The 20,210-nt window shown below is 41.7% G+C and overlaps 1 protein-coding gene across 1 annotated transcript in view; it reads right to left on the reverse strand.

The window, feature by feature from the left end:
* Positions 1–20,210, reverse strand: part of LOC139756525 (protein turtle homolog B-like) — a 207,413-nt gene that overhangs the window by 111,010 nt on the left and 76,193 nt on the right. Inside the window, exon 5 of the mRNA XM_071676009.1 lies at positions 6,634–6,785. Within this exon, the coding sequence (XP_071532110.1) occupies positions 6,634–6,785 (152 nt within the window). The remainder of the gene's footprint in view (positions 1–6,633; positions 6,786–20,210) is intronic.

The raw sequence follows: 20,210 nt of genomic DNA on the forward strand, positions 1-20,210 counted from the left end.
CTATTCTAAATACCCCCTTACCCTTTATCCTCTGCACAGTAGTTAGCCTTAGCACCTCAACTGATAATTGGGAATGGTTTGAGAAAAAATGGAACAAGTACAATGTGGTATACTACGTATTTCAGTGTTGATATTCGATGTGCGTCATGGGATATACCAGTTGTATATCAGTTGTGATACAGGACATACGTCATATTGTATACCTGGTTACTAGTGATATCGCATGTCATTCAATATAGCAGGTATGTTAATAGTAATGTTGGATGTCATTCAGTATACCAGATGTATTACTAGTAATGTTGGATGTCATTTAGTATACCAGGTATATCAACAGTAGTGACTTACAAGTGTCATGTTATAAACCAGGAAAATCAACACTGTCGCTGGATAAGTATTTCGGTAGTGATACTGGACATGTCATGTGATACATCATGGATATCATCAGTGGTGCTGGACATGTCATGTCGTATACTATCATGTCATCAGTAGTGGTGCTGGATAAGTGTCGTGTGGTATATCAGATGTATCAGTAATAAATGCTGGACATGTGTCATGTAGTATACCAGGTGTACCAGTAGTGATGCTGGATAACGTATCATATGTTATAGCAGGTGTATCAATAGTGATGCTGGACAAGTGTCGTATGGTATACCAGATATATCAATAGTGATTCTTGACAAGTATCATTAGGTATGCCATGTATTTCATCAGTGATCCACGATAATTGTCATCAGGTATATCGAGTATATCAGTACGGATGCTTGACCAGTGTCATGTAATACACCAGGTATAGGCATAGGTGAGAAAGAATACTTCCCACGCATTCCTCACGTATCGTAAAAGCCAACTAAAGGGGACAGAAGCTGGGGGCTAGAAACCCTCCCCTCTTTGTATTTTTACTCTCTAAATGGGGAAACAGAAGGAGTCACGCAGGGATTGCTCATCCTCCTCGAAGGCTCAGATTGGGGTGTCTAAATGTGTGTGGATGTAAGCAAGATGAGAAAAAAGGAGAGATAGGTAGTATGTTTGAGAGAGGGAACCTGGATGTTTTGGGTCTGAGTGAAACGAAGCTCAAGGGTAAAGGGGAAGAGTGGTTTGGGAATGTCTTGGGAGTAACGTCAGAGGTTGGTGAGAGGACAAGAACAAGGTAAGGAGTAGCACTACTCCTGAAACAAGAGTGGTGGGAGTATGTGTTAGAGTGTAAGAAAGTAAACTCTAGATTGATATGGGTAGAACTGAAAGTGGATGGAGAGAGATAGGTGATTATTGGTGCATATTCACCTGGGCATGAAAAGAAAGATCATGAGAGGCAAGTGTTTTGGGAGCAGCTCAGTCAGTGTGTTAGTAGTTTTGATGCACGAGACCGGGTTGTACCGATGGGTGATTTGAATGCAAAGGTAAGTAATGAGGCAGTTGAGGGCATAATTGGTGTACATAGGGTGTCCAGTGTTGTAAATGGAAATGGTGAAGACCTTGTAGATTTGTGTGCTGAAAAAGGATTGGTGATTGGGAATACATGGTTTAAAAAGAGAGACGTACATAAGTATAGTATACTTATGTAGGTAGGAGAGATGGCCAGAGAGCGTTATTGGATTATGTGTTAATTGATAGGTGCGCGAAAGAAAGACTTTTAGATGTTAATGTGATGAGAGGTGCAACTGAAGGGATGTCTGATCATTATTTTGTGGAGGCGAAGGTGAAGATTTGTAGAGGTTTTCAGAAAAGAAGAGAGAATGTTGGGTGAAGAGAGTAGTGAGAGTAAGTGAGTTTGGGAAGGAGAATTGTGTGAGGAAGTGCCAGGAGAGACTGGTTGCAGAATGGAAAAAGGTGAGAGCAAAGGACGTAAGGGGAGTGGCGGAGGAATGGGGTGTATTTATGGAAGCAATGATGGCTTGCGCAAGAGACGCTTGTGGCATGAGAAGCTTGGGAGGTGGGCAGATTAGAAAGGGTAATGAGTAGTGGGATGAAGAGGTAAGATTATTAGTGAAAGAGAAGAGAGAGGCATTTGGACGATATTTGCAGGGAAATAGTGCAAATGACCAGGAGATGTATAAAAGAAAGAGGCAGGTGGTCAAGAGAAAGGTGCAAGAGGTGAAAAGAGGGCAAATGAGAGGTGAGGTGAGACAGTATCATTTTATTATTAGGGAGAATAGAAAGATGTTTTGAAAAGAGGTAAATTAAGTGCGTAAGTCTAGAGAACAAATGGGAACATCGGTGAAGGGGGCTAAAGGGGAGGTGATAACAAGTAGTGGTGATGTGAGAAGGAGATGGAGTGAGTATTTTCAAGGTTTGTTGATTGTGTTTGATGATAGAGTGGCAGATATAGGGTGTTTTGGTCCAGGTGGTGTGCTAAGTGAGTGGGTTAGGGAGAATGATTTGGTAAACATAGAAGAGGTAGCAAAGGCTTTGCGGAAGATGAAAGCTGGCAAGGCAGCGGGTTTGGATAATATTGCAGTGGAATTTATTAAAAAAGAGGGTGACTGTTTTGTTGACTGGTTGGTAAGGATATTTAATGCATTTATGACTCATGGTGAGTGCCTGAGGATTGGCGGAATGCATGCATAGTGCCATTGTACAAAGGCAAAGGGGATAAAGGTGAATGCTCAAATTACAGAGGTATAAGTCTGTTGAGTATTCCTGGGAATTCATATGGGAGGGTATTGATTGAGAGGGTGAAGGCATGTACAGAACATCAGATTTGGGAAGAGCAGTGTGGTTTCAGAAGTGGTAGAGGATGTGTGGATTAGGTGTTTCCTTTGAAGAATGTATGTGAGAAATACTTAGAAAAGCAAACGGATTTGTACGTAGCATTTATGGATCTGGAGAAGGCATATGATAAAGTTGATAGAGATGCTCTGTGGAAGGTATTAAGAATATATGGTGTGGGAGGCAAGGTGTTAGAAGCAGTGAAAAGTTTTTATCAAAGATGTAAGGCATGTGTGCGAGTGGGAAGAGAGGAAAGCGATTCGTTCTCAGTGAATGTCGGTTTGCGGCAGGGGGGCGTGATGTCTCCATGGTTGTTTTATCTATTTATGGATGGGGTTGTTAGGGAGGTGAATGCAAGAGTTTTGGAGAGAGGGGCATGTATGCAGTCTGTTGTGGATGAGAGAGCTTGGGAAGTGAGTCAGTTGTCGTTCGCTGATGATATAGCACTGGTGGCTGATTCCAGTAAGAAACTGCAGAAACTGGTGACTGAGTTTGGTAAAGTGTGTGATAGAAGAAAGGTGAGAGTAAATGTGAATAAGAGCAAGGGTATTGGGTACAGTGGTGTTGAGGGACAAGTCAACTGGGAGGTAAGTTTGAATGGAGAAAAACTGGAGGAAGCGAAGTGTTTTAGATATCTGGTAGTGGTTTTGGGAGCGGATGGAACCATGGAAGCGGAACTGAGTCACAGGGTGGGGGAGGGGGCGAAAGTTCTGGGAGGGTTGAAAAATGTGTAGAAGGCGAGAACATTATCTCGGAAAGCAAAAATGGGTATGTTTGAAGGAACACTGGTTCCAACAATGCTATATGGTTGCGAGGCGTTGGCTATAGATAGAGTTGTGCGGAGGAGGGTGGATGTGTTGGAAATGAGATGTTTGAGGACAGTATGTGGTGTGAGGTGGTTTGATCGAGTGAATAGTGAAAGGGTAAGAGAGATGTGTGGTAATAAAAAGAGTGTGGTTGAGAGAGCAGAAGAGGGTGTTTTGAAATGGTTTGGTTACGTGGAGAATGAGTGAGGAAAGATTGACAAAGAGGATACATGTGTCAGAGGTGAAGGGAACGAGGAGAAGCGGGAGACCAAAGTGGAGGTGAAAAGATGGAGTGAAACAGATTTTGAGTGATCGAGGCCTGAATCTGCAGGAGGGTGAAAGGTGTGCAAGGAATAGAGTAAATTTGAACGATGTGGTATACCGGGGTCGACGTGCTGTCAGTGGATTGAACCAGGGCATGTGAAGCGTCTGGGGTAAACCATGCGCCTGGATTTGGAAATGAGCTGTGGTTTCGGTGCATTATACATGACAGCTAGAGACTGAGTGTGAACGAATGTGGCCTTTGTTTCTTTCCTAGCGCTGCCTCGCTCGTATGCCGGGGGAGAGGGTTGTCATTTCATGTGTGGCGGGGTGTCGACTGGAATGAATAAAGGCAGACAGTATGCATTATGTACATGTGCATATATGTATATGTCAGTGTACGTATATATTTTTGTATGTTGAAATGTATAGGTGTGTATATGTTGTATATGTGCGTGTGTGGACGTGTATGTATATACATGTGTATGTGGGTGGGTTAGGCCATTCTTTCGTCTGTTTCCTTGCTCTACCTCGCTGACGCAGGAGACAGCGACATAGTATAATAGAATAGATAAGATATAACAGTAGTGATGCTGGATATGTATCATATGATATACCAGATCCATTATTAGTAATGCTGGAAATGTGTCATGTGGTATACCATTCATATCAATAATGGTGCTCGCCTAATTTCATGTGGTACTCCAGGTATATCGATAGTAATGCTGGACAAGTGTCGTATGATATACCAGGAATATCAACAGTGGTGCTGGACAAGTGTCATATGTTTAAGAGGTATTTCAGTGGTGTCATGTTTTATATCAGATTCATCTTTGTTGATGCTTGATAAGTGTCACGAGGTATACCAAGTATTTCAATTGTGACAATAGTAATATTGGGTCATGTGGTATTCCAGGTTTATCATTAGTGATGTTGGAGAAGTGTCATGTGGTAAACAGGAATATCAACAGTGATGATGCTGGGCAAATGTCTTTTGGTATATGAAGTATTTCAGTAGTGATGCTGGACATGTGTCTTGTGGTAAACTAGGTATATCAATAGTCTTGTTCAATAAGTGTCATGTGGTTATCACGTTTATTAGTAGTGATGCTAAACCTGTGTCATGTGGCATACCAGGTTTATCATTAGTGATGTTGGTAAAGCATCATGTACTACACCAGGTATATCAATACTGATGCTGGAAAAATCTCATGCGGTGTATATCAGCAATAGTGTGGTGTACCAAGTAAACCAGTTGAGATGCTGGATAAGTATTATATGGTATACCAGGTGTATCACTGGTGATGTTGGACAAGTGTCATGTAATATACTAGGTATATTAGTAATGATGAGCAAGTATCATATGGTATACTAGGCATATCAGTAATGATGCTGCATAAGTGTAATGTGGTACACCTAATATATCAGTAGTGATTCTGGACAAGTGTCATGTAGAATACGTGATACATCAGTAGTAATGTTGGACATGGAGCAGTTAGGACAACAGGAATTTCATTAGTAATGCTGTACATATGTCGTTGATATACCAAGTATATCAGTAATGATACTAGACGTGTGTTATAATGATGCTGAACAAGTGTCCTGTGATATACCAGGTGTATCAGTGGTGATGTTAGAAGTGTCTTATGGTAGACCAGGTACAGTAGTAGTAATGCTGGACAAGTGTAATGTGGTCTACCAAGTGCTTCAGTAGTGATGCTGACATGTGTCATGTGGTATGCCAAGTATATCAGCAGCGATACTGGACATATATCATGTAGTATACCATATATTTCAGCACTGATGATGGACAAGTATCACGTGGTTTACCAGGTATATTAGTAGTGATGCTGGACAAGAGCCATATGGTATACCAAATATATCAGTAATGAAGCCGTATAAGTGTCATGTGGTATACCAGAGCTATCGGTAGTGTTGCTGGAAAAGTGCCACATGGTATACCAGATATATCAGATGGACAAATGCCGTGCGATATAACAGGTATATCAGCAGTGATGTTGGACATGGGGCATGTGGCATACCTGGTATGTCAATATTGATGCTGGGTGTACCAGTAGTGATGCTGGACATGCGTCATGTGGTGTAACAGGTGTATCAGTTGTGATGCTGGACATGTGTCATGTGGTATACCAGTATATCAGTAATGTCTCTGGACATGTCATGTGGTATACCAGGTGTATCAGTAGTGATGCTCGACATGTGTCATGTGGTATACCAGGTATATCAGTGGTGATGCTGGACATATGTCATGTTGTATACCAGGTATAATATCAGTAGTGATGCTGGACCTTTGTCTTTTAGTAAATTAGGTGTATCATTAGTGATGCTGCACCTGTGTCATGTGGTGTACCAAGTGTAGCAGTATTGATGCTAGATATGTATCATGTGGTATACCTCTTGTAGAAATAGTGATGTTGGACATGTGTCATGTGGTATACCATGTGTAACAGTCGTGATGCTGGAGATATGTCAAGTGGCATACCAGTTGTAACAGTAGTGATGCTGGAGATATGTCAAGTGGCATACCAGTTGTAACAGTAGTGATGCTGGAGATATGTCAAGTGGCATACCAGTTGTAACAGTAGTGATGCTGGAGATATGTCAAGTGGCATACCAGTTGTAACAGTAGTGATGCTGGACGTGTGTCAAGTGGTATACCATGTGTAACAGTAGTGATGCTGGACATGTCTCAAGTAGTATACCAGTTGTGACAGCAGTGATGCTGGATATGTGTCATGTGGTATACCAGTTGTGACAGCAGTGATGCTGGATATGTGTCATGTGGTATACCTGTTGTAACAGCAGTGATGCTTGGTAAGTCAGATCTAGATGTACTTACCGTGTCGGTTGACTCGAGGATCCTGGTATCAGTGTTGTACCAGGTGATGGTGGGAGGTGGACGTGAGCCACGCACTTCACATACTACCTGGTACTCTCTCCCTGCCGTCAGTGGCAGCTCAGGGGCACGGATCACCACGGAGAGAGGCGGCACTGGGGAGGTACAGATGGCAGAGGTAAAACTGGCCAAATAATGGGGCGGGTTGAGACAGAGGCTATATGACATAGAAGAGTGTTAGAATATGTTTAAAAGTCAAATCCTTGGATGACCATCTTTCCTCCACTTCAAGTGGCTATAGGAAATAGGACCGACTACAGTGCTATATATAGTGATAAGGAAAGAAGGCTGCCACATAGGCCAATTCCACATATTTTTTTTTAAAAACAGTACAGCTTGCTACCCGCCCCATGAGTTTCACTTATAAAGTTTTATGAACCCCCCACAATGACCAGGAAAGTAGTATTGTGTACGAGTCTTTGTGAAAAGAATGCAGAGCAAGTGAGAAAGGAGTGTGTGATGTCTTTGTTGTTATAGTGGCATAGTGGACATGAAGTATCTTACGATACGTTGACAAAGTGTGTAGAGCGTAGACGGAAAACTTGTGAGTTTATAACGTTTGAGGGATGTTGATACTGATGGACACTTGTCTAGTGGGCTGGAGTTTAAGAACTTTAGTGCTTGTCTGGTTATTTCATTGTGTATGTGTTTTGTTATTGTTCTTGTTATCAGGAGGGGGAGATATGTGCGTACAGGTAGCTTTTGTATTTACTCGGTGGTTGGTTGTTAGTTATGGAGTGGTTTAGGTGGGGGTCTAATGTTGTTGCATAGTAATGAGTGCCAAGCATGTTAAGGTGGGGCTGTATCGGGAGGATCTTTAAGTGTTTAGTTGTTAAGTGCTTGTAGTAGCAAGGCAGCCAGTGATTGATTTCAGTGCTCTATTTTTGTGTTTTGCGTGGTTTACATATATAATTACTTCTGTGAGGGTAAAAGACCAGGCAAGTAAGGTGTAAGCTAGGATGGAGAGGATGAATTGTAATTAGAGATTTCTTTGGGATTCCTTATCTTGTCCAAATCTGTTGCCATTTAGCATTCTAAGGTCATGATGTTTTTGTGTTGCTCTTGTGTTAATTTTGATTTGGGGAATGAATGCCACGTGCGTATCTGCGTATCTTATGTGACGCCTAGTATGTTTGGTTCAGTGGGGTTGAATGTCCATTCAAAGTGATTGGAGGGTGTGAATCAGATTCTTGTCTGTCTGGGGTTAGAACACTTTTAAGATTTCTTTGGACATACAAACATTCTGTTCTGACTGAGTCGTTGTTCCGATTGTTTAATGTAGTGTTGCGTGCTTGTTGCTCTTGAGGTGTCAGGTTGTTTTACTGTGTATGATTGCCAGGTCGTCTGCAGAGAACACCTTCATGTTGACGTCTGCTGGAGGTAATGGGAGACCTTGCAGGAGTAGATTAAAGATGACTGAAAAAAGAACTACTGTTTTGGGAACGCTAGTTTTGAGTTTATCTTAGGCTTTTAGGAAAGATGCCATTGTCAGTGACTCTAGCATGGCGGCCAGCTGTGATATTAGCCAACAATTTTTGACCTTGTTGTGGAGGGTGTTATCAAGTATCTCTTGTGTGAGGATATGTCAGGGACATTTTGAAATGTTTTGTTGAAGTCTGTTGGCGCTAGTATTGTGCGGGACGGAGACCGGATTTAGTGTATGTTCGAGGTCAGCGTGTTGTGTTGTGGCGGAGTTGTTGGTTCTGAAGATATGTTGTATAGGGGAAAGCGGAATATCTTACTTGATTGTGTTGTGGAGAAGGTGAGCCGGATGGTATAGAGGGATTTAGGACTGATATTATATTGGCAAGTACCAAGATATTGGAGACTATTGTGTAGCCAGAAGTGAGCAAAGGTATCTGTAAGTGATTAGACGGCAAATGAGTCGAAGTGTTTTAAATGAAAGTTTTTCTGTTTGCGTGGCTTACTGCAGGAGAGTTCTTTTGATTGAACTGTATTACTTGTATCAGTGAGTGTGCAGGGTGAGTGGACTGCTGTTTCTGGATGGAAACTGTGTAGTTTTTCCGTGAGTTTACTATTTAGGGGTAAGGTTGGTTATCTTTAAGCATTGTCTCATGAACGTATGTGCATGTCCTCTGGGAAAATGGATGTCACATGCGTGAGTCAGAAGTGCTGTAAGAGTCAAGTCTGGATTAAGAGGTGCAGTAAATGTGAATCTTCTCAAGAGTCTGGAGTGTTTCCCTGACTTTAGTTGATAATGTTTCTTTTTATTTTCAAGTTATTTTTTCTAATGAGGTGTGTAACTTGTAGAGAAAAGTTTGCGATATATTTCTTGTGTCCCCGTGATATGTGCTTTTGATCAGTTGGTTGATGATATTGATTATGGTTTAGGTAACGCAAATCACTAAAATGAACTTTTAGAGATTTCTTTCCATTTACTATTGATGGCTGGCCTGACTGCTTCCTTGTGGTTTGTGTAAATATTTATGCGGTTATGTGGGCTGGTGGGCCAGGAGATGTTTGTAGAGTGCTGCAGCAGGCCACTCTGTAGTGTGAAGAATGTGATATCTGAAGAATTTAGCGTATACAGAAAACTCACAAACGTTTATGTATTCATTATTACTCAGCTCAACATGACAGAGTTAGATTATCATCATTCCAGTCGATGTTCCTCATGGCATAACGTATATGAAGTTCAGATTTTATTGATAAAGAGTTTAAGTAGATATAGTCTATTGGACCCAAGTTAAAGTATCCTAGATTTTTAATTGTTAAGTCCCTTAAATTGGCAATGATACCAAGAATCTTTTAGTTCCCCCTTTCGTAATAACTATACATTACTTCCCAGGTTGCTTAAATCCTTTAATGTAAATGCAGCCTTTGGCAATAACAATAATATAAGAATACTTTGATCAAATGCTCACCAGAAAATTCTGCGGGTTGTGTTTACAGAGTACCTTGTGAAAATTGCAATATGATGTATGTTTGGCAGACTGGTAAGGACCTTAGGTATCACAAGTACTGATATGAACAGGAAAAGAATCAAATACTTTGCTGAATCTTGTTAAAAATCACGACCATTTTGTACTGACTGGAGTAACATCAATTCAGTTCTTTACTGGAACTCCTTTATCACGAGAAATATCATCGAATCTTGTATTGTAACATTAATATCAGTGAAGGTTTATACAAATTCGATAGCTTTGTCGAAGGCAAAAGTTTTAAACAGTTCCCTTTCTTGTACATATAATGAAAAATCTTATGACAGTCATGAAGCCAGACCCGAACAAAACCAATCCGAACACCAACATCTGGTGACACTTGTTAACCAATGGCATCTTAGCTATGTCTCTTCATAGCTTATCAACTGACTGTTCTACGTCTTCTATCTCCTTCTTATATATCTTCCCTGACAAGGTGATAATAACACGAAAGTGCCCTTGGGAACTCATCTTGTTTCATTTTCTTGTGGTTTTATATACATATATATATTGGGGTGCCTAAATGTGTGTGGATGTAACCAAGATGTGAAAAAAGGAGAGATAGGTAGTATGTTTGAGGAAAGGAACCTGGATGTTTTGGCTCTGAGTGAAACGAAGCTCAAGGGTGAAGGGGAAGAGTGGTTTGGGAATGTCTTGGGAGTAAAGTCAGGGTTTAGTGAGAGGACAAGAGCAAGGGATGGAGTAGCAGTACTCCTGAAACAGGAATTGTGGGAGTACGTGATAGAATGTAAGAAAGTAAATTCTCGATTAATATGGGTAAAACTGAAAGTTGATGGAGAGAGATGGGTGATTATTGGTGCATATGCACCTGGGCATGAGAAGAAAGATCATGAGAGGCAAGTGTTTTGGGAGCAGCTGAATGAGTGTGTTAGTGGTTTTGATGCACGAGACCGGGTTATAGTGATGGGTGATTTGAATGCAAAGGTGAGTAATGTGGCAGTTGAGGGAATAATTAGTATACATTGGGTGTTCAGTGTTGTAAATGGAAATGGTGAAGAGCTTGTAGATTTATGTGCTGAAAAAGGACTGATGATTGGGAATACCTGGTTTAAAAAGCGAGATATACATAAGTATACTTATGTAAGTAGGAGAGATGGCCAGAGAGCGTTATTGGATAACGTGTTAATTGACAGGCGAGCGAAAGAGAGACTTTTGGATGTTAATGTGCTGAGAGGTGCAACTGGAGGGATGTCTGATCATTATCTTGTGGAGGCTAAGGTGAAGATTTGTATGGGTTTTCAGAAAAAAAGAGTGAATGTTGGGGTGAAGAGGGTGGTGAGGGTAAGTGAGCTTGGGAAGGAGACTTGTGTGAGGAAGTACCAGGAGAGACTGAGTACAGAATGGAAAAAGGTGAGAACAATGGAAGTAAGGGGAGTGGGGGAGGAATGGGATGTATTTAGGGAATCAGTGATGGATTGCGCAAAAGATGCTTGTGGCATGAGAAGAGTGGGAGGTGGGTTGATTAGAAAGGACAGTGAGTGGTGGGATGAAGAAGAAAGAGTATTAGTGAAAGAGAAGAAAGAGGCATTTGGACGATTTTTGCAGGGAAAAAATGCAGTTGAGTGGGAGACGTATAAAAGAAAGAGACAGGAGGTCAAGAGAAAGGTGCAAGAGGTGAAAAAAAGGGCAAATGAGAGTTGGGCTGAGAGAGTATCATTAAATTTTAGGGAGAATAAAAAGATGTTCTGGAAGGAGGTAAATAAAGTGCGTAAGACAAGGGAGCAAATGGGAACTTCAGTGAAGGGCGCAAATGGGGAAGTGATAACAAGTAGTGGTGATGTGAGAAGGAGATGGAGTGAGTATTTTGAAGGTTTGTTGAATGTGTTTGATGATAGAGTGGCAGATATAGGGTGTTTTGGTCGAGGTGGTGTGCAAAGTGAGAGGGTTAGGGAAAATGATTTGGTAAACAGAGAAGAGGTAGTAAAAGCTTTGCGGAAGATGAAAGCCGGCAAGGCAGCAGGTTTGGATGGTATTGCAGTGGAATTTATTAAAAAAGGGGATGACTGTATTGTTGACTGGTTGGTAAGGTTATTTAATGTATGTATGACTCACGGTGAGGTGCCTGAGGATTGGCGGAATGCGTGCATAGTGCCATTGTACAAAGGCAAAGGGGATAAGAGTGAGTGCTCAAATTACAGAGGTATAAGTTTGCTGAGTATTCCTGGTAAATTATATTGTAGGGTATTGATTGAGAGGGTGAAGGCATGTACAGAGCATCAGATTGGGGAAGAGCAGTGTGGTTTCAGAAGTGGTAGAGGATGTGTGGATCAGGTGTTTGCTTTGAAGAATGTATGTGAGAAATACTTAGAAAAGCAAATGTATTTGTATGTAGCATTTATGGATCTGGAGAAGGCATATGATAGAGTTGATAGAGATGCTCTGTGGAAGGTATTAAGAATATATGGTGTGGGAGGCAAGTTGTTAGAAGCAGTGAAAAGTTTTTATCGAGGATGTAAGGCATGTGTACGTGTAGGAAGAGAGGAAAGTGATTGGTTCTCAGTGAATGTAGGTTTGCGGCAGGGGTGTGTGATGTCTCCATGGTTGTTTAATTTGTTTATGGATGGGGTTGTTAGGGAGGTGAATGCAAGAGTTTTGGAAAGAGGGGCAAGTATGAAGTCTGTTGGGGATGAGAGAGCTTGGGAAGTGAGTCAGTTGTTGTTCGCTGATGATACAGCTCTGGTGGCTGATTCATGTGAGAAACTGCAGAAGCTGGTGACTGAGTTTGGTAAAGTGTGTGAAAGAAGAAAGTTAAGAGTAAATGTGAATAAGAGCAAGGTTATTAGGTACAGTAGGGTTGAGGGTCAAGTCAATTGGGAGGTGAGTTTGAATGGAGAAAAACTGGAGGAAGTGAAGTGTTTTAGATATCTGGGAGTGGATCTGGCAGCGGATGGAACCATGGAAGCGGAAGTGGATCATAGGGTGGGGGAGGGGGCGAAAATTCTGGGAGCCTTGAAGAATGTGTGGAAGTCGAGAACATTATCTCGGAAAGCAAAAATGGTTATGTTTGAAGGAATAGGGTTCCAACAAGTTGTATGTTGGAGGAGTGGCTATGGATGAGTTTTGCAGAGGTGTGATGTGCTTGGATAATGAGATTTAGGAAGTGTGGTGCGGGTGGTTGCAAAGTATGAAGGGAAAATGTGAAATGATTGGGGCTGGTAAACATGGAGAGATGTAGTTTGCAGGGATAATGTGTCAAGGAGAGTGGACGAGGTGGTTTGGAAATATAAAAGGGGACTTGAGTATGTAACATGAGGTAAGGTTATAAGTGTATGCAAGGAAGTGTGAAATTGGAATCGCATGTGGTTAAAAGGGGAAGTGGTCAATTAATCAGAGCGTAAGTTGCTGGGTAATCCTGGAATTTGTGGGTTGATGAAGGGAGCGAGGCATATGTACAGCTAGATTGTGAAGAATGGGTTTGTCGACAGAGGTGGAGGGAGGATGGATTCCAGGATGTTGTGAGATGAGTGAGAATATTAGAAAATGCAAGTGATGAAGATTTTGTGATTGGGTAAATATGTAGGTGATGAGTGCTGTGGAAGGATAGATAATGGTATGTGGTACAAGTGTTAGAGCAGTAAATTTTATCGGGATGTAAGCAGTTCTGTAAATAGGGAAAGTGTGGATGTATATTGCGGTGTGGATTCTAGGTTATTATATGTGTATGGGGGTGGTTGGGCCATTCTTTGTCTGTTTCCTTGCGCTACCTCAGCAAACGCGGGAGAAGTAAAAGCAAGATAAATAAATAGTATGATATTTTATAATATATTATATTATATATATGATATATATTATTATATTAAATATTATATATATATAATATATAAATATGATATATAATTTATTATATATTATAATATTATATATTATAATAAAAATGAGAATAAGTGTTTTAGATATCTGGGAGTGGATCTGGCAGCGGATGGAACCATGGAAGCGGAAGTGGTCATAGGGTGGGGGAGGGGCGAAAATTTCTGGGAGCCTTGAAGAATGTGTGGAAGTCGAGAACATTATCTCGGAAAGCAAAAATGGTTATGTTTGAAGGAATAGTGGTTCCAACAATGTTGTAGGGTTTGCGAGGCGTGGGCTATGGATAGAGTTGTGCGCAGGGGATGGATGTGCTGGAAATGAGATGTTTGGGGACAATGTGTGGTGTGAGGTGGTTTGATCGAGTAAGTAACGAAAGGGGTAAGAGGGATGTGTGGAAAAAAAAAGAGCGTGGTTGAGAGAGCAAAAAGAGGGTGTTTTGAAATGGTTTGGGCACATGGAGAGAATGAGTGAGGAAAGATTGACCAAGAGGATATATGTGTCGGAGGTGGAGGGAACGAGGAGAAGAGGGAGACCAAATTGGAGGTGGAAAGATGGAGTGAAAAAGATTTTCTGTGATCGGGGCCTGAACATGCAGGAGGGTGAAAGGAGGGCAAGGAATAGAGTGAATTGGATCGATGTGGTATACCGGGTTGACGTGCTGTCAGTGGATTGAATCAGGGCATGTGAAGCGTCGGGGGTAAAACCATGGAAAGCTGTGTAGGTATGTATATTTGCGTGTGTGGATGTATGTATATAACATGTTGAATGGGGGTGGGTTGGGCCATTTCTTTCGTCTGTTTCCTTGCGCTACCTCGCAAACGCGGGAGACAGCGACAAAGCAAAAAGAAAAAAAAAATAAATGTATATATATATATATATATATTTATTTATATAATATATATATATATATTATATATAATATATATATATATATATATATATTATATATATATATATCTATATAATATATATTATATATATCCCGCGTTAGCAAGGTAGCGCAAGGAAACAGACGAAAGAATGGCCCAAAAAACCACCATATACATGTATATACATACGTCCCACACACGCAATATATACAAACCTATACATCTTAACTTATACATATATATATATACACACACACAAAAATATACATATATACGCATGCACATAATTCATACCGTTTGCTTTTATTCTTTCCATCGCCACCCCGCACACATGAAAATAACCACCCCCATGCCCCCAAACGTGCGCGAGGTAGAGCGAGGACAAGAAAACAAAAGGCCACTTTCATTCACATTAAGTCTCCAGCTGCCATGTAATAATGCACCGAAACCACAGCTCCCTTTCCAAATCCAGGCCCCATAGAACTTTCCATGGTTTACCCCAGACGCTTCACATGCCTGATTTCATTTCCATTGACAGCACGTCGACCCCCGTTATACCACATCGCTCCAATTCACTCTATTCCTTGCCCTCCTTTCACCCTCCTGCATGTTCAGGCCCCGATCACACAAAATCTTTTTCACTCCATCTTTGCACCTCCAATTTGGTCTCCCTCTTCTCCTCGTTCCCTCCACCTCCGACACATATATCCTCTTGGTCAATCTTTCCTCACTCATTCTCTCCATGTGCCCAAATCATTTCAAAACACCCTCTTCTGCTCTCTCAACCACGCTCTTTTTATTTCCACACATCTCTCTTAGCCTTACATTGCTTACTCGATCAACCTCCTCACACCACATATTGTCCTCAAACATCTCATTTCCAGCACCTCCACCCTTCTCCGCACAACTCTATCCATAGCCCACCGCCTCGCAACCATTTAACATTGTTGGAACCACTATTCCTTCAAACATACCCATTTTTGCTTTCCGAGATAATGTTCTCGACTTCCACACATTCTTCAACGCTCCCAGAATGTTGGCCCCTTCCTTCGCCCCATGATTCACTTCCACTTCCATGGTTAAAACCGAAGCCAATTCCACTCAAGATATCTAAAACACTTCACTTCCTCCAGGTTTTCTCCATTCAAACTTACCTCCCAATTGACTTGACCCTCAACCCTACTGTACCTAATAACCTTGCTGTTATTCACATTTACTCTTAACTTTCTTCTTTCACACACTTTACAAAACTCAGTCACCACTTCTGCAGTTTATCACCACGAATCAGGGCCCTGCGCTGGTATCATCGGAGCAAAAACTGACTCCCTTCCCAACTCTCTCATCCACAACAGACTGTATACTTGACCCTCTTTCTAAACTCGTGTATTCACCTCCATAACAACCCAATCCATAAACAAATTGAACAACCATGGAGACATCGCACACCCCTGCCGCAAACTACAATCCACTGGAACTCAATCATCTCCTCTCCTTCCCTACACTACACATGCCTTACATCCTCGATAAAAACTTTTCACTGCTTCTAACAACTTGCCTCCCACACCATATATTCTTAATACCTTCCACAGAGCATCTCTATCAGCTCTATCATATGCCTTCTCCAGATCCATAAATGCTACATACAAATCTGGGGAATACCTGGTTTAAAAAGCGAGATATACATAAGTATACGTATGTAAGTAGGAGAGATGGCCAGAGAGCGTTATTGGATAACGTGTTAATTGACAGGCGAGCGAAAGAGAGACTTTTGGATGTTAATGTGCTGAGAGGTGCAACTGGAGGGATGTCTGATGATCAATTATCTTGTGGAGGCTAAGGTGAAGATTTGTATGGGTTTTCAGAAAAAAAGAGTGAATGTTGGGGTGAAGAGGGTGGTGAGGGTAAGTGAGCTTGGGAAGGAGACTTGTGTGAGGAAGTACCAGGAGAGACTGAGTACAGAATGGAAAAAGGTGAGAACAATGGAAGTAAGGGGAGTGGGGGAGGAATGGGATGTATTTAGGGAATCAGTGATGGATTGCGCAAAAGATGCTTGTGGCATGAGAAGAGTGGGAGGTGGGTTGATTAGAAAGGACAGTGAGTGGTGGGATGAAGAAGAAAGAGTATTAGTGAAAGAGAAGAAAGAGGCATTTGGACGATTTTTGCAGGGAAAAAATGCAGTTGAGTGGGAGAAGTATAAAAGAAAGAGACAGGAGGTCAAGAGAAAGGTGCAAGAGGTGAAAAAAAGGGCAAATGAGAGTTGGGCTGAGAGAGTATCAGTAAATTTTAGGGAGAATAAAAAGATGTTCTGGAAGGAGGTAAATAAGGTGCGTAAGACAAGGGAGCAAATGGGAACTTCAGTGAAGGGCGCAAATGGGGAGGTGATAACAAGTAGTGGTGATGTGAGAAGGAGATGGAGTGAGTATTTTGAAGGTTTGTTGAATGTGTTTGATGATAGAGTGGCAGATATAGGGTGTTTTGGTCGAGGTGGTGTGCAAAGTGAGAGGGTTAGGGAAAATGATTTGGTAAACAGAGAAGAGGTAGTAAAAGCTTTGCGGAAGATGAAAGCCGGCAAGGCAGCAGGTTTGGATGGTATTGCAGTGGAATTTATTAAAAAAGGGGATGACTGTATTGTTGACTGGTTGGTAAGGTTATTTAATGTATGTATGACTCACGGTGAGGTGCCTGAGGATTGGCGGAATGCGTGCATAGTGCCATTGTACAAAGGCAAAGGGGATAAGAGTGAGTGCTCAAATTACAGAGGTATAAGTTTGCTGAGTATTCCTGGTAAATTATATTGTAGGGTATTGATTGAGAGGGTGAAGGCATGTACAGAGCATCAGATTGGGGAAGAGCAGTGTGGTTTCAGAAGTGGTAGAGGATGTGTGGATCAGGTGTTTGCTTTGAAGAATGTATGTGAGAAATACTTAGAAAAGCAAATGTATTTGTATGTAGCATTTATGGATCTGGAGAAGGCATATGATAGAGTTGATAGAGATGCTCTGTGGAAGGTATTAAGAATATATGGTGTGGGAGGCAAGTTGTTAGAAGCAGTGAAAAGTTTTTATCGAGGATGTAAGGCATGTGTACGTGTAGGAAGAGAGGAAAGTGATTGGTTCTCAGTGAATGTAGGTTTGCGGCAGGGGTGTGTGATGTCTCCATGGTTGTTTAATTTGTTTATGGATGGGGTTGTTAGGGAGGTGAATGCAAGAGTTTTGGAAAGAGGGGCAAGTATGAAGTCTGTTGGGGATGAGAGAGCTTGGGAAGTGAGTCAGTTGTTGTTCGCTGATGATACAGCTCTGGTGGCTGATTCATGTGAGAAACTGCAGAAGCTGGTGACTGAGTTTGGTAAAGTGTGTGAAAGAAGAAAGTTAAGAGTAAATGTGAATAAGAGCAAGGTTATTAGGTACAGTAGGGTTGAGGGTCAAGTCAATTGGGAGGTGAGTTTGAATGGAGAAAAACTGGAGGAAGTGAAGTGTTTTAGATATCTGGGAGTGGATCTGGCAGCGGATGGAACCATGGAAGCGGAAGTGGATCATAGGGTGGGGGAGGGGGCGAAAATTCTGGGAGCCTTGAAGAATGTGTGGAAGTCGAGAACATTATCTCGGAAAGCAAAAATGGTTATGTTTGAAGGAATAGTGGTTCCAACAATGTTGTATGTTTGCGAGGCGTGAGCTATGGATAGAGTTGTGCGCAGGAGGATGGATGTGCTGGAAATGAGATGTTTGAGGACAATGTGTGGTGTGAGGTGGTTTGATCGAGTAAGTAACGTAAGGGTAAGAGAGATGTGTGGAAATAAAAAGAGCGTGGTTGAGAGAGCAGAAGAGGGTGTTTTGAAATGGTTTGGGCACATGGAGAGAATGAGTGAGGAAAGATTGACCAAGAGGATATATGTGTCGGAGGTGGAGGGAACGAGGAGAAGAGGGAGACCAAATTGGAGGTGGAAAGATGGAGTGAAAAAGATTTTCTGTGATCGGGGCCTGAACATGCAGGAGGGTGAAAGGAGGGCAAGGAATAGAGTGAATTGGATCGATGTGGTATACCGGGGTTGACATGCTGTCAGTGGATTGAATCGGGGCATGTGAAGCGTCTGGGTTAAATCATGGAAAGCTGTGTAGGTATGTATATTTTGCGTGTGTGGACGTATGTATATACATGTGTATGGGGGTGGGTTGGGCCATTTCTTTCGTCTGTTTCCTTGCGCTACCTCGCAAACGCGGGAGACAGTGACAAAAAAAAAAAAAAATATATATATATATATATATATATATATATATATATATATATATATATATATATATATATATATATATATATATATATATATATATATATATATATATATCCCTGGGGATAGGGGTGAAAGAATACTTCCGACGCATTCCTCGCGTGTCGTAGAAGGCGACTAAAGGGGACGGGAGCGGGGGGCCAGAAATCCTCCCCTCCTTGCATTTTTAACTTTCTAAAATGGGAAACAGAAGAAAGAGTCACGCGGGGAGTGCTCATCCTCCTTGAAGGCTCAGACTGGGGTGTCTAAATGTTTGTGGATGTAACCAAGATGTGAAAAGAGGAGAGATAGGTAGTATGTTTGAGGAAAGGAACCTGGATGTTTTGGCTCTGAGTGAAACGAAGCTCAAGGGTAAAGGGGAAGAGTGGTTTGGGAATGTCTTGGGACTAAAGTCAGGGTTTAGTGAGAGGACAAGAGCAAGGGAAAGAGTAGCAGTACTCCTGAAACAGGAGTTGTGGGAGTATGTGATAGAATGTAAGAAAGTAAATTCTCGATTAATATGGGTATAACTGAAAGTTGATGGAGAGAGATGGGTGATTATTGGTGCATATGCACCTGGGCATGAGAAGAAAGATCATGAGAGGCAAGTGTTTTGGGAGCAGCTGAATGAGTGTGTTAGTGGTTTTGATGCACGAGACCGGGTTATAATGATGGGTGATTTGAATGAAAAGGTGAGTAATGTGGCAGTTGAGGGAATAATTGGTATACATGGGGTGTTCAGTGTTGTAAACGGAAATGGTGAAGAGCTTGTAGATTTATGTGCTGAAAAAGGACTGGTGATTGGGAATACCTGGTTTAAAAAGCGAGATATACATAAGTATACGTATGTAAGTAGGAGAGATGGCCAGAGAGCGTTATTAGATTACCTGTTAATTGACAGGCGCTCGAAAGAGAGACTTTTGGATGTTAATATGCTGAGAGGAGCAACTGGAGGGTTGCCTGATCATTATCTTGTGGAGGCTAAGGTGAAGATTTGTATGGGTTTTAAGAAGAGAGTGAATGTTGGGGTGAAGAGGGTAGTGAGAGTAAGTGAGCTTGGGAAGGAGACTTGTGCGAGGAAGTATCAGGAGAGACTGAGTACAGAATGGAAAAAGGTGAGAACAATGGAAGTAAGGGGAGTGGGGGAGGAATGGGATGTATTTAGGGAATCAGTGATGGATTGCGCAAAAGATGCTTGTGGCATGAGAAGAGTGGGAGGTGGGTTGATTAGAAAGAGTAGTGAGTGGTGGGATAAAGAAGTAAGATTATTAGTGAAAGATAAGAGAGAGGCATTTGTACGATTTTTGCAGGAAAAAAATGCAGTTGAGTGGGAGATGTATAAAAGAAAGAGACAGGAGGTCAAGAGAAAGGTGCAAGAGGTGAAAAAGAGGGCAAATGAGAGTTGGGGTGAGAGAGTATCATTAAATTTTAGGGAGAATAAAAAGATGTTCTGGAAGGAGGTAAATAAAGTGCGTAAGACAAGGGAGGAAATGGGAACTTCAGTGAAAGGCGCAAATGGGGAGGTGATAACAATTAGTGGTGATGTGAGAAGGAGATGGAGTGAGTATTTTGAAGGTTTGTTGAATGTGTTTGATGATAGAGTGGCAGATATAGGGT

Source organism: Panulirus ornatus, chromosome 22 (genome assembly GCF_036320965.1).
Source record: "Panulirus ornatus isolate Po-2019 chromosome 22, ASM3632096v1, whole genome shotgun sequence".
Classification (NCBI taxonomy): Eukaryota; Metazoa; Arthropoda; class Malacostraca; order Decapoda; family Palinuridae; genus Panulirus; species Panulirus ornatus.